Genomic DNA, 14,370 nt, shown 5'->3' with positions numbered 1-14,370 from the left:
GAACAGGCGGCATTCTCTAGAGTGCCTCTGCCCCACCCTGGGGAGGCCCTCATCATCTCATATCATCTCCCACCCTGCTGGGAGCTGCTGGGGCTCTGCCTGCCTTCACTCCCTCCCCACTCCTGTCCGTCCTCCATCCTAAAACAGGTCTGATCATGCCACCCCTTACTCACTAAACTCCAGTGGCTCCCTGTCTCTTCCAGGATCCAATACCAAACACTCTGTTTGGCATTCAAAGCTCTTGGTCACCTGCCCTCCTTTCTTCCTAGCCTTCTCACACCTTCCTCAACTACACGGACTCTTTGATTCAGCAGCACTGGCCTCCTGGCAATTCCAAGCTCTCCTCCACCTCTTGATTCTGGGTGCTCTCCCTCCTCATCTCTGCCTAGACTTCCCTGGCTTCCTCCGAATCCCAATTAAAATCCCAGCTCTGCAGGAAGCCTTCCCTACCCCCTCTTAATTCTGATGCCTTTCTTCTCTCACCTGCTTTCTGTTCAGCCTGTATAGCATTTATTTGCCGGTAGTTGTTTGCATGCAACCTCCCCTATTAGATTGTAACCCTCCTTGAGGGCAGGGACTGTCTTTTACCTCTTTTTATATCCCAGGGCTTAGCACAGTGCCTGGTACACAGTAGAGGCTCAACAAATGATTATTGACCAAGTTAGGTCTGACTCCAGTAATGCCAGCGTGGGGAAGGTCTGAGGAACCTAAGACATGGGAGCTGAGCAAGACCACAGAAGACCGAATGAAATAACAGAGAATGCACAAGAAGGAAAGGTTCATTAAAGACCACCTAATTCAACACAGTCATTTTACAGGCAAGCAAACTGAGGCCAAGAAAAGGAAACATTTTGCCCGGGATCATCCAGCAAGTCCCTGGAGGAGGTGGGAACAGATGTCCTGTCCAGCCCTGTTTCCTCTACACAAGCAGCATTTTTGAGGGGGAGTATTTATCTAAAGTGGCCTTTGTCCATTTTGCAATTTAGTCAGGGGTCAGGTTCGGAGGGGGTGGAAGCAATAGTGATGAGTCAGCAGGCCTGAAAGAGCTGACAGTGACCCTGACTAGAGCAATGACCTACTGGACTGTCACCATTGGCCAAAGGAAGCATGAGGGAGGAGAGAGGGAGGGAGCTCTGAGAATCCCTGCTTTCTTAAGAGACTTTCCCACTGTTCCCTTGGCCATAGCCTCGCTGCACAAAGAAGAGCCTCAGACCCAGGCCAGGAGGGAGATGGAAGGAGCCATGGCTGCTCAACTCACTATTCTGCTCCTTCTAGGTGAGTTGGGTCAGCACCCTGGAGGTCTTTTCCTCCCTGCCATGACACTGCTTCCTCAGCGGAGGGCTCATTCTCCTACTGTCCCATTCTTGGTCCCATGGTGGAGGGTTGGAGGGGTGAATGAATGAGGCCCCCACCCTTGAATCTCTCTCTCCCGTATCCACCCTTGCACCCAGAGTCCTGTCCTGGGCACAGCCACCATCGGCCTTCTCCACCCTCCCAGATGTGCCCCCAAGAGTAGTGATGACTGCAGAAAGTCACCCCAAGGGTACCCTGAGGCCTCCTGGGGCCTCTCCACCCTCTGTCCTCCCTGCTGCCCCATGATCCCTACCCTCCTTCCAAAGCTGGAGCTACAAGCCTTCTCCTGCCTCCTCAAACAAACCATACACCTCCTGTCTCTACACATGACCAGCTTCTTCTTGCCTGGCCTGGAAGGGGAGGCCATCCCTCATGGAGCCTTCCCCATCTCCTTTCCTGGCTCTTCCAGGAACTCTGCCTCATTCCTCCTATGCCCCATCTTCATTCTCATCTGTGAGCTCTTCTCTCCCTTCAGGTCACCTTCCCTCCTGCTCTGACCAGACTCTTCTCCCTCCCCAACACTGTCCTCTACACCCTAATTCATTAGTATGCATGGGCTGCTGGACAGAGCCGGAGGATGGCGAGTCATCACCTTCTACAAACTTTTCTGGGGTTCAATGTCATCATCTGTAAAATGGGGAGATAATACCCCCAGAAATGCCCATCTCACACGGTGGGCACCAGGCTAAAGATGAAATAACACGTGCCCAGGACTTGGCAGAGCATACTCTCTGCATCAGCTCTTGTCATCAGCTCTTTCATTCAAACACGCTGTGACCCTGTTGTCTCCTACAGGGCTATGGCTGGACCCAGAGATGCAGGCAGAAGCAGGCATATGTAAGTGAGCCCATAAGATTGGGACCCACACAGCCCCAGAGGACCCAAGGGGGAAGGAGGGATGGTGGGAGCCAAGGGGGAAGCAGGGACAGAGGGAGTCAAAGAGAAAGGAGGGATGGGGAGAGCTAAGGGGAAGGTGGGACCCAAGGGGGAAGGAGGGATGGCCAGACAGGTGGGAGGAGGCCTGAAATGAGAGGCAAGAGACATCACATTCCCTGCCCTGATCAAGAACTCAGAAATTCCTTTGCTGGAGCAGAGCTTCCTAACAATCCATTTTTCTCTTCACCTATGCTTTGTCCTTACCCTGACCTCCAGAAACTCCATCCCTCAGTATTCCCCCAGTCCAACCTGCTGCACTCACTTCACTTTCCTTTCTGCTCAGCCTGAAACCCAAAATTAATCAGTTCAAAATCACTCTGATGCCCAGTGGGTAGAGCACTGAGCCTGGAGTCAGCAAGACCCAAGTTCAACTCTGGCTTCAGACATTTAACTAGATTTGTGACCCTGGACAAGTCTCTTCACTGCTGTCTGCCTCAGTTTACTCAGTTGTAAAGTAGGGATAATAATAGCACCCATTCTCTAAAGCAGTTGTGAAAATCAAGTAAGATAATATTTGTAAAGCAATAAATCTGTAATTTTTTCTTTCTTTCCTGCCAAATCTTAGGTCCCCTCCCAGCTCTGACCTTCTCTCTTCTGTGAGAGCTCTGCCATTCTATGCATTCTATATGGTTTAAGGTCCCTTTGAATACTCAGCACAATGCCTGGCACATCGTAACAATGTTTGTAGCCAACATTCATAGAACACCTACTATGTGCTAAGCACTTTGTAAATATTATCTCATTTGATCCTCATAACAGTCTTGAGAGGTAAACGCTATTACTATACCCATTTTTACAGATGGAGAAACTGAGGCAAAGAAAAGTTAAGTGTGGTTGTAGACTCTTAATAAATTCTTTGGGAACTCTTACAGTTGTAGACACAACTCCTCGCCTCTGGATAGAGTTCGAATCCCCATCCACCCCCTGGACCAATGTGACCCTCAAGTGCCTGGCGACTAATACTCTGGCAATGAAATTCCAGCTGTTGAAAGATGGGGAAGTCTTCTCCTCTCTTTCTCTCCTTGAACCCTACGCCAGGTTCCCACTGGGGCCAGTGACAGCTGCCAATAAGGGTATTTACCGGTGCAGGATCCAAATGGAAGAAAATCACTGGACTTACGTCAGTGCCTTAGTAGAGGTGACAGGGACAGGTGAGTGGGAAGATGGCTACAGGTCTCCAAACTCTGCCCCCTGCCCTGCAGGGCTGGGAGGTGGAAAGTGGGGAGACCAGAGGGGAGGAGGGGGCTGAGAGTGCCCCAAATGTCCACTGCCAAAACTTGTCCTCTGCTTGACCCTTCTCCCTTCTCCTCTGCACAAGTTGATATAGGCTATGCCCACAGAGTCATCACTCAATCTCTGGGACTGGCCATGGAGAGTTTCTGGGGTTGTGGAGAGCAGGGGCCCCCAGGCTTAGGAAAGCTCTAACTCCAGGCTCTGGAACCAGAGGCAGGGAACCACTAACCACAGGATGCCTCCCACTATCACCTGCCCATTTCCTCTCTATCTCTGTCACTCTGTCTCTCTGTCTCTCACTGTATGTGTGTCTCCTCTCTCTGTGTCTCTGTCTCTGTGTATGTCTCTCTCACTGTATGTGTCTCCTCTGTCTCTCTGTCTGTCTCTCTCTCTCTGTCTTTCTCTTTCTCTCTGTCTCTCTGTTTCTGTCTCCTCTCTTTCTGTGTCTCTCCCTCCTCTCTGTTTCTCTCTTTGTCTCTGTCTCTCTCTGTGCCTGTCTGTGTTACTGTCTCTATCTCTGACTATCTCTCTGCTTGTCCTCTCATTCTTTCTGTAGGAAAGTAGCACAATATGAGGAAAAAGAGCCCAAGAGTTCTGAGTACTCGGCTCTGGTTCTTGCTCTGTCTCTAACATACTGTATGTCCCTATCGAAGTCCCTTCCCCTTTTTGTGCATCAGTTTACACAACTGTAACATGGGGGGCTAGGACAAAATCAGATATAGTCACTGCATCAATTGGTTTTGTTTAACTTTTTCTTTCTTAAATGGAAAGGTGTTGAAAGAAGGGATAATAGGATGTGACTGTCATGTAAAAAAAGAGTATTGATAAAAAAATACAAAAATCATGTGACCCAAGCTCAAAGCCTATTTGCTTAAATCTCCATATCTATTCATACCTCCCTAGGAGCCAGGGTACACACACATAATCCACATGGGCAAAACACAACACACTCCATCCCTCATAATGATAGGAGTGAAAATTCAAGGGTTAGATAGAACGAGATCTAAGGAGACTCCCAACTTCTAATATTCAGCCTTTATAGGTCCCTTCCTCTTCTGGTGTCCATATCTTCTGTTCCAAGGTTCTGAGCTCAGACATTCTTCCTGTCTAGGTTCTAGGTTTCATGTTCTCAGATGCTCTAACATTCTTGATCCTAATAGAGCCCCTACCTGCACCCTCCTTCCGGGCTGAACCCGGACCTTGGATCCTCCATGGTCTGGAGACTAAGCTGCACTGCCAGGGGAAGCTGCTGGGCATGACCTTTGAACTGCACCAGGAAGGAGAGCAGGAGCCTGTGGACAGCTCCCACAGCCCAGAACCAGAAGTCACTTTCATCATTAAGAACCCTGGGAACTACACCTGCCGGTACCGATCCCCTACGACGGCTGCTGGGGTGACGTCAGCACCCAGTGAGACCATAAATGTTGTGATACCAGGTGAGGACAGAGAGAACAGGACTAGAGACCCTAGATGGGAGACAACACCCAGGTCAGGAAAATGCTGCTCCAACCACAGCCCTCTGGGTACACCTGGGGAGGGAAATAGCAAGAGCTTTGGAGGAATCAAGGGGAATCCAAGAGGCCAGAAATACTTAGACACAAAGTAGGGGAGGAGAATGGAGGGGGAGAAAGAGAAACACACTAAGGGAGATGAGAAGTAACCAGATGGAAAAAGGCTAGTAGATGGGGAGCTGCCACAACACACTGATCAGTTCCCTTAGAGCTTCGAACTCACTGAGACCCCAGACTCATTTTCACAGGCACCTCTCCTTCCCATCCTGCACTTGTCAGATCCCACAGCCTTTGCTCAGTCCTCCCACCCCTGATCCCTCTGCAGCTTCCCCCACTGTGGACCACTCTCCCCTCCCTCAGTTTCATAGACACCAGGATCTTATGCTCCCCTGCTGATCTCTCCTCGCTCAACTCTGGGGTGTCCTCCTCCCTGTGCATACCCCACAGTGCTAGCACCAGAAGTGGATGCACAGAGTGGGTCTGGTGGGTGGTGGATGGAAGGCATCATCTTTCTGATGAAGTTAACTCAATTCCCCATCCAGACTCCCTCCCAAAGCCCTATCTCAAGTCTCAGAACAACCTGGTCATCAAGCCTGGAGGCTTCGTGACCTTCCGGTGCGGGGCAACATTCTCAGGGCTGGAATTCAAGCTGTTTAAAGATGGACAGGAGGTGTCTGTCCCTGTGATGACTTCAACGGACCCCAATCTGATTGACTTCCACTTGAAGGATCTAGAACCTGGGGCTGGTGGCCAGTACAGCTGTCGGTACCAGGTACGGAAAGGGTCGCCAATCTGGTCAGAAGACAGCAAGTCCTTGGAGCTTGTCCTGACCACAGGTGAGCAGGGGCAGGGGAAGGAGCAGGAAAGGACTTTGGGGAAGCTGGTATCCAACCCCTCTCCTTTCAACCAGCCAATTAATCGATATTTATTAAGCACCTACTGCCTGCCAGGCAGTGTGTAAGAACTGGAGGATACAAAAAGGGGTAAAAGACAGGCCCTGCCCTCCAGTAGCTTATCAATTAATGGGAGAGACAACATGAAGACAGATAAACAAAGAGAGTTGGGTAAACTGAGGCCCAGCCAGGGAAATCACTTGCCCAAGGTCACTTGGAAGTCAGTTGTAGAGCCAAGATCCCCAGGGACAGCAGCAAAGAGCACCTCAGCTCCCCAGTTGACTGTTTGGGGTAAGGCCTTTCACCTCCAGGGCCCCCATTTCTGCCTCTGCTAGAAAGATAGTGATGTCATATCTCCTGCCAGGACTAGAGTGTGCCAGAAGGCCTCTGCCACCCTGGAGACTCACATCAAGTCAGCTCCATCTTTCTAAGCCCACTTCCCTCCTGGTGTGGTTTGTCCTTCATTCTCCAAGAGGACTATAACATAAAGAGGTGATGCCACGACATGCAGGTAAATTGGGTTCAAGTGAGGCAGGGCTGTGCAAGGCTACTTTGTCCTTCGGAGCCCTCTGGGTCTGTCTGGTGGCCAGAGATGGATCAGGACACCTGGAGATGGCTCCCCTTCTGCAAAGATCAGGGAAGAATCCCTGCCCTCCCAGAATTTAGATTGGTGGGCTTCTCTGGCTCTGGAGAGAATGCTATGCCCACTGCCACCTGAAGTGGCTGATCCTGAACCTGGAAGGGCCTGGTATAGGGAGGACAGAGCAGTAGCTCCTCGGGGAAGGAGGCCACATCGCCTGCTCCCAAAGCCCCTTGAGGTCTTGCTCCTGAGCCGATTTGCCTGGTAACCAGCAGCATTTGGAGGATGGGAAAGGATCTCCCCACCCGCAGTCCTCCTGCAGCTTTGCAAAGAGGTGACCCAGCATATTGGAGTGCCTGCAGAGAGCTCCCTGGAGCCTGCACTTCCACTCTCTGGGGCTGAGGAGAGCAAAGCTAAGGTGCTTTCTCCATGAGTGGCTCCCTAGCCCTCATCTTCTAAAGATGTCTCCTCTCCTCCCTGTATTGCTCCAGAGTCAAGATGGCAGGACAGAAAAGGCCCGATCTGGGGAGCACCATCTGTGTGGGGTCTTCAGACATGCCTGACTCCTTCCTACTTCAGATCCTTTCACCAGACTCTCCTATCCCTCAAGCTGCTGCCTTAAATCTCTCCTCCCTTTCTCAGACGAACTCCTGGGAAAAACTGCCTGTGCTCACTGCTTCCCTTCCCTCCCTCTCACTCCTCTGCCGTTGTAGTCAGGCTTCCAACCTCATCATTCAACAGAAACCACTGCAAAGATCTGGGTCAATCAGATGGCCTTTTCTCAGCCTGTCCCCTTCTTGACCTCTTTTTGCCCTTTGACCCTGTTGACCACCTGTCCCCTTGGGCAATTCCCTCCTCTCTGGGTTGCCCTGACACTGCTTTCTCATGGTTCTCCCTACCTGTCTGACCACTTCTCAATAGTCTTCCATGGCTCAACATTCCCACCATGCCAGCAAGCTGTGAATGATTCTGGAGGTTCTGCCCACTGCCCTTTTCTCTCGTCCTCCCTGCACACTCCTTCTTGGTAATTTCATCTGCTCCCATGGGTTAAATGTTCATCATTATGTAGATTACTCCCAAATATGGGTGGATGGATGGATAGCTAGATAGCTAGAAAGATGATAGATAGATAGACAGGTGGACAGATAGAGGGATGGATAGGTAGAAGGTAGGTAGACAGATGGATAGATAGATAGACAGATAGACAGATAGATGGGTGACAGATAGATGATGGATAGACAGACAGAGGATGGTTGGATAGATAGGTAGGTAGATAAACTGAAACACAAATATGAAAACAGATAGATGGTGGATAGATAGAAAGATAGATAGATAGCTAGAAAGGCAGGTAGACAGACAGACAGACAGACAGATAGATAGATAGCTAGAAAGGCAGGTAGACAGACAGACAGATAGATAGATAGCTAGAAAGGCAGGTAGACAGATAGACAGAGAGATAGATAGATAGATAGATAGATAGATAGATAGATAGATAGATAGATAGATAGATAGATAGATAGATAGATAAGCAGACGGTCAGACGGACAAATAGGCAAGGAGATAGATAAGTAGATGGACAGATAGACCAATAGCCCCAGTCTCTTCTGAACTTCAGTCATGCATCACCAATTGCCTCCCTTCTTCCAAACTTTCCTATTTCTGTCAAAGGCACCGCCATCCTTCCAGTTTCCCAGGCTGGCAATCTCAGCATTGTCCTGGACTCATCTCTCCCCCTCACCCCACATATTCAGTTCATTGTCAAGTCTTGTCACTTTTGCCTTCCCAGTATACCTCTCCCACCTGATCCTTCCCTCTGCTCACTCAACCACTGCCTGAGTTGGGGCCACCGTTCCATGACCCGCTGTGGCCTAGATCATGGCCGTGGCCTCTTCATCGTCCCCTGCTCCAGGCCATCCCGGTCACTTTGCAAAGTGCTTTTCCTTAGGTGCAGGTCAGACAATGGGGCTCCCCATTCAACCAATGGTTTCCTACGAACTCTAGGGTGAAACCTCTACTCAGCTTGTAAAGCTCTTCTGACCTTTCCAGCCTGAGCTTCACTCCCCATCCTGGCACTCTGCCATCCAGTCAAACCGACCTCTTTGTTCTTCACCCACGAAGCTAATCGTTTACATGAAACTTTTCTTCTGCCTCCCTCTCAAACCGCCTGGGAATCCGCTGCTTTGGATAGATTTGCTTTCCTTCATTTCATAATTGCTGCATCCATCCTACAAACACTTGTCTCCCCCATTAGAAGGGGAGAGCCTGGGGAGTAAGGCTGCTGTCCTTCTTTGCTTGGTATCCCCCAGTCCTCAGCACAGTGTTTGGCAGATGTAGATGCTTCATAAACACTTGTTGATTAATTGATGAGATTAGAATCAGCTAAAGACAAAACTGTGATAATAACGACAGCTCACTTTTACTGAACATCTTCACGTTTGCCACACTTGACATCCATGACCTCATGTCATCGTTGCAGTGACCCTATGAGAACAAGAGACTGTAAGAGTCTGTCAGTGACTTGGCTAGTGACACTTCTAGACGGGGCCAGGTGGCATTCCGATTCCAAATTCCATGCTCCCTCACACCCCCAGAGAAAAGAGCCCTGGAACATCCAGCAGAGGACCAGGGTCCAAATCCCAGCTCTATCCCTAGCTACTCTGTTTTCCCCACTCTCTGGACCTCTGCACTTCGTCTATCAGAGGGGAAGGTGCTAGGTCAGCCTATCTCAAAGGTCTCATCAGTGATCCCAAGGTGCGTCTGTGGTTGAGAATCAGTGGCCTCACCCTATTAGCCTCAGGGTTCTATATAAAAGAATGCTGGGTGGGGGGATGTTTTAGACTCTATTCCCAACTCTGGGCAGAATCCATGCCTCCCCTCATGGTCACATTCCCTCTGAGACCTGTTTCCTGCTCTGTCCAATAAGATGGTCTTGATTTCGTATAATAATATTTCATATTTCATATAATATTTCATATTCATATAATATTTTGTATTTCATATAATAATGGGCCTTTCTTTCCTGACTTCCAAAGTTTTATGTTCTGAGGTCCCTTCCAGTGCTATTATTCTCTTTCCTAAAGCCTCTCTTGGGTTCTGGCTCTCCACATTCTGTACTGGAAGGGCCTCCCCTCCCCTGGATGACTTTCCATGTTCCTTAAGCCCCCTCCGGCTCTCCCTTTCCACGTTTTCTGTTCGTACTTCTCCCGAGGCTAACACTGTATGGTTTTTTTCTGTTTCCAGGAACATTAGCCAAACCCTCCCTCTCAGTGCAGCCCCAGGAAGCCTTGATATCTCGAGGGACCAATGTGACGCTCCAATGCCAGGGGGTGCACGCCAACATGAGGTTCGCCCTGCTGAAAAAAGGCTCAAGCGAGCCTGTGCAGGTGGTGAGCCCTGCTGGGGTCCGAGCTGACTTTGTCCTCTCTGATGTCTCTGCCTACGACTCTGGCAATTACAGCTGTGTTTACTTTGAGACAGTCGCCCCTTTTGCGGGGTCTGCCGCCAGCAAGAAAGTCGAGGTTCAAGTTGACGGTAAGAGGCCAGGCCAGGCTTTCTAGGAGAAGGGGGGGAGAGGTTGGAAAGGGTCTGACAGCCAGAGCCCCTTCCCCACTAAAGATTCATGGCATGTGCCATGGATGTCACATAACCCAGGAGGGTCAGTTCCTTCAAGACCAGGTAGGCCCACCTCTCAACTGGACAGAGAACACAGACTGAGGCCAGAGAGAGAAAGGCGCTATCAGAGCTACCTTAAAGCCCATCTATGTACAGGATGTCCTGAAGCAAGTCAACTAGCCCAACCCCTACTGGAGAAGGGTCAGACTTCCCATGATGGGGAGACCCTGTTGAATAAAGATCTAGGGCTCCACTCCCCACCGGCCCTGGTAGGGCTGCCTGGGCAGACCCTCATCCTCTCCCACCCAGATTAGTGCCTGGGCTCCTGAAGGGTGCCCCTCTCTCCAGTCCTTTCTCCCCTAGGCCCATCCCTCCAGCCCCTCCTCCCCTCCTGGTCTCCTTCCCTCCCTTCCCTCCTCCACTCGGCTTTGCAGGGCCTCCTCGTCCAAGTAGCTCAAGGATCCTAGTGTTTGGGGATCCCATGTAAGCTCCTCTCTTTAACCTTTAAGACCCTTCACAACCTGGCTCTGTCCAGCATTTCTGGCTTACACTTGAGTGCTCCCTGCCCCTTGGCGCTCCAGTGCTGTCTGGGGCTTCATCCAGACTTCCCCTCTTACTTCCCCTTCCCTCTTAGACATCCCAGACTCAGCTCTGGTCATCCCTTCTGCAGGCAACCTGTCCTGGTCCTGCCACTGCTGGCTCCTCGTCCTCAGGGGCCTTCCATCTAGGCAACACACACAGACACACAGACACACACACACACACACACACACACACACACACAGAGGAACCCCATGCGGGTAGTGTACTTGTTACTGTTCTATGAAAGGGAGCAGAGAAGATGGTATCAGAGGCCAGAGGAAGCACAGAATATGGACAATAAAAGGGCAGGGTCCTGAGAGACCTCCAGTCACAGAATACAGATCTGCATCAATGAGCTTTTAGCTACTCCTAATACCAGGGCCCTGGATGGGCATCTCAGAGGCCAGCTAGTCTGGTCCCTGGCTGAGCAGGAGATGTCTTAGCAGCACTGCCAGCCTTGCTGGGACCTCCAGTGAGCTCCGGTGACCCAGTCAATCAGCCAGTACTGTTAGACCACTGGGATGAAATAGACCAAAACACAGTACTCCCTGCCTTCAAGGAGGAAGGCAGGAGGCTCCATCAGGAGAAACATGTATCTATTATGAGTGAGACAATGTACACATAAAGTCAATGCAACCTCATTTATAAGCAGCCGATGGACCAAGAAAGGGCTCCCCTGGGAGCAGCCCTGGAGCTAACCTCTGAAGGAGTCTAAGAGGGAGAGCATTTCAGGCATGGGGTACTGCCTGGGCAAAGTCACGGAGATGGGAGATGGAATGGCTGGTACAGAGATGAGTAAACAAGCTGGCTCCAGTGAACCTTGGAGTATGTGAAAGAAAGTGATGGGTATTCAGGCTGTTCAAGTCAGATGGAGCTAGAATAAATAACTTGAAAAGAAGAGTTTGCATTTGATCCTAAAGTAATGGGGAGCCACCAGAGTTTACAGGGCAGGGGAGGGATGTCAGCAGACCTGTCCTCTAGGAGCAGCTGTTGATCAGGAGGAGATGAGGGTAGTGACCCAGCAGGGAGGCTTCCTGAATAGAGAGGACAAGCTATGGGGGTGTCAGTGCCAAGATTTGGATGGGAGGAAGAGGGAGGGCAGGAGATAAGGGTAACCCCGAGTTTGAAGATGTAAGGGCCTGGAAGGACGGTGGTGCCCTGGCAAGAGACAGGGACATTTTGGAGACTGGCTGGTTTGCTGGTGACAGAAAGGCAATCCAGTTTTGGACATGGAGAGTTTCTGTTGCCAACTAAATATTTTCAAGGTGGGAGGGTTAGAGATGCAGACAGGAAAGTCATGTCGGGTCTGTCAATCTGGGACTCAACTGGATTGTGATTATAATGGAGAGGTTACTGAGTGTGGAAAGAGAAAAGGAGGGAGGAGGGACTTGGGGGTCACCCTCAAGAAGATGGGACAAAGCAATCCAGACTGAGAAGGGAGAGCAGGAAGACCCAGCGAAAAGAGTGGAAGGGAGGATAGGGTGCCCAACTGTGGCAAAGCCTGCTGAGAGATCAGGAAGGATGCCACCTCCTCAGGCAGCTCCTGATGCCCCTTGCATGGCTGTGGGGTGCCATAGTGCACAGAGCGAGGGGCCTGGAATCACAAAAACTCAATTCCTTGAGATCTAATCCAGAATCAGATAGGTATTGGCTGTGTGACCCTGGGCAAGTCACTTCATCCTGTTTGCCTCAGTTTCCTCATCTGTAAAATGAGTTGGAGAAGGAGCCAGCAACCCACTTTGGTGTTCTGGGTTTCAGGGTCACAAAGAGTTAGACAGGACAAAAATGACTCAACAACAAATTTAGGCCAAGCAGGGACAGAGACTTGCCTGAAATCACACAGGTGATCTCAAAGATACTAAAACAGTGAGATTTCAGGCTTGTTAAGGAACTTGGGCCTTATGTAGTCCTTTTAAGAATGCTGAAAGTGAGGCCAAGGGCAGCAGCAAGGGCCCTTCCATTGAACCTGCAAGAGCTCAGTCCTGCTTCCTGAAGGGCCAGCTAGGAAACTGAGGCCAGAAAGGGAAAGGGGCTTGCCCAGAGCTGCCCAGTTACCTAAGCCAATGCAGACTCTGCACATGGAAGATAAGAGAATCCAAGACCCAGTGATGAAGTCCCCTGCCTAAGGTCCTTTATTACCTGCTGCCCTCCCCACCCCTGGATGGTCCACCTCTAACAACTGGGGCTGGGGCGGCTCTCCTTTATCACAGGCCTTCTCCCCAAGCCCACGCTGCATCCCTTGAACCCTGTAGCGACCCCTGGGAAGGATGTAGTCCTGCGCTGCTCGGGACGGGTCCCTGATTCCAATTTTCAGCTCTTCAGGGATGGAGAAAGCACCGAGCTGGAAGCGACCCCTTGGTATGTCAATGACTACACTGTGGACTTCGTGCTGACGAATTCCAAGCCCCAGGATGGGGGTCGGTACAGGTGCCGCTACCTCACACGGACAAAGCCCATCTTGACTTCAGAGATCAGTGACCCTGCAGAGATTCTGGTGACAGGTGAGAGCTCTGGGGCCTTTGGGACTTGGGGCATTAGTAAAAACACAACCTCCAAACCCCCATCTTGCAGTTGATAAACTGGGAGTGACCTTGGACCAGTCACTTGGCCTTTCTGAGCCTCCACTGGCTCCTCACTTGTCCTGGACTAGCTTTTATGGACCCCCCCACCTTTGTGACCACAGACAAGTCACTTGGCGTCCCTGAGCCTTGACTTTCTTGTCTGTAAAAGCGAGATAATACGGACGCTACAGATTTCCGTTGGTTCGTTCTTTTTGTCTGTTTTAGGGAAAATCCTGTAAAAACCAGTGCCACGTGAACAAGTGAAACATCGCCGGATTGTCAGCGGAGCCTGGGATGCCGACACAGCCTCTGAGGCAGAACGTCAAAAATAAAAGCGTTACTGCACCCACAGAAATCAACCTTGGGTTGGGAAAAGAAATACACTGGCCGTTTATAGTCAGAGGTGCTGAATTCGGGGGTGGGGTGGGAGGGGGAAAGGCCCCTGGAGGGATCGGCTCCAACCCCATCGTTTGACAAATGAGGAAACTGAGTCCCAAAGAGGGAAGAAATCAGCAGAGGATCACACACGGCTGCGCAGGGACCAAAAACCCCGGCAGTGCGCAGAATGCGAACCCCTGGGAGGCCCCGCCCCTGCGCCGGCCCCCATTGCTCGGATCCCGCCAATCCCGGCCACGGGGCTGCCAATCAGGCCACGCCCCTTCGTGCCCCGCCCCCGCCAGGCCCTCTCCCTGCGCAGGCGCCTAGCGGCAGAAGGGGCGGGGCGGCCACGTGATCAAGCCCCCTGCCCGTCCCCTGGGCCACAGGCAGTTTGCAAGGGAGCCTCTCCCCTCATTTCTCCTTCAAGGGGATTTCCCCCCCAGGTGACTCCCGATACGACCTCCTTTGACCCCTCCTTCTTGCCCTAGGAGAAGACTCCCCCCGCCGTGGAAGAGCCCCCTGACTCCCCCTCCCCCTTAGGGCTCAGGGGGCTGGGGGAGGGGGCCTCCCCAGTGGGGGCGGGGAGGGCTCTCGGCCCCCTCCGGGACCCCATTCTGCCAGACTGAGGACCGTCAAGGGGGCTCCTTTTCTGGCTCTGCCACCTTGGTCATGGACCGCGCCCCAACATCCCAGCCTCGGAGGGGGCGTTCTCCACCCTGTGGGGGCTCCTT

General features: G+C 51.5%; 1 protein-coding gene across 1 annotated transcript; it reads left to right on the top strand.

The window, feature by feature from the left end:
• The first annotated feature begins 1,055 nt into the window (after nucleotides 1-1,055).
• On the top strand, nucleotides 1,056-13,620 carry LOC140503248 (venom metalloproteinase inhibitor DM43-like). The gene is made up of 8 exons (XM_072607038.1): nucleotides 1,056-1,275; nucleotides 2,149-2,190; nucleotides 3,162-3,440; nucleotides 4,683-4,958; nucleotides 5,576-5,869; nucleotides 9,747-10,037; nucleotides 12,911-13,201; nucleotides 13,487-13,620. Exons 1-8 carry the CDS (start codon nucleotides 1,071-1,073, stop codon nucleotides 13,498-13,500), a joined length of 1,692 nt encoding a protein of 563 aa, XP_072463139.1. The 5' UTR covers nucleotides 1,056-1,070; the 3' UTR covers nucleotides 13,501-13,620.
• Nucleotides 13,621-14,370: the final 750 nt, after the last annotated feature.

This window comes from Notamacropus eugenii, chromosome 5 (genome assembly GCF_028372415.1).
Source record: "Notamacropus eugenii isolate mMacEug1 chromosome 5, mMacEug1.pri_v2, whole genome shotgun sequence".
Classification (NCBI taxonomy): Eukaryota; Metazoa; Chordata; class Mammalia; order Diprotodontia; family Macropodidae; genus Notamacropus; species Notamacropus eugenii.
Note: the sequence above shows the minus strand (reverse complement) of the source record. Positions and strands in the feature narration are given on the sequence as shown.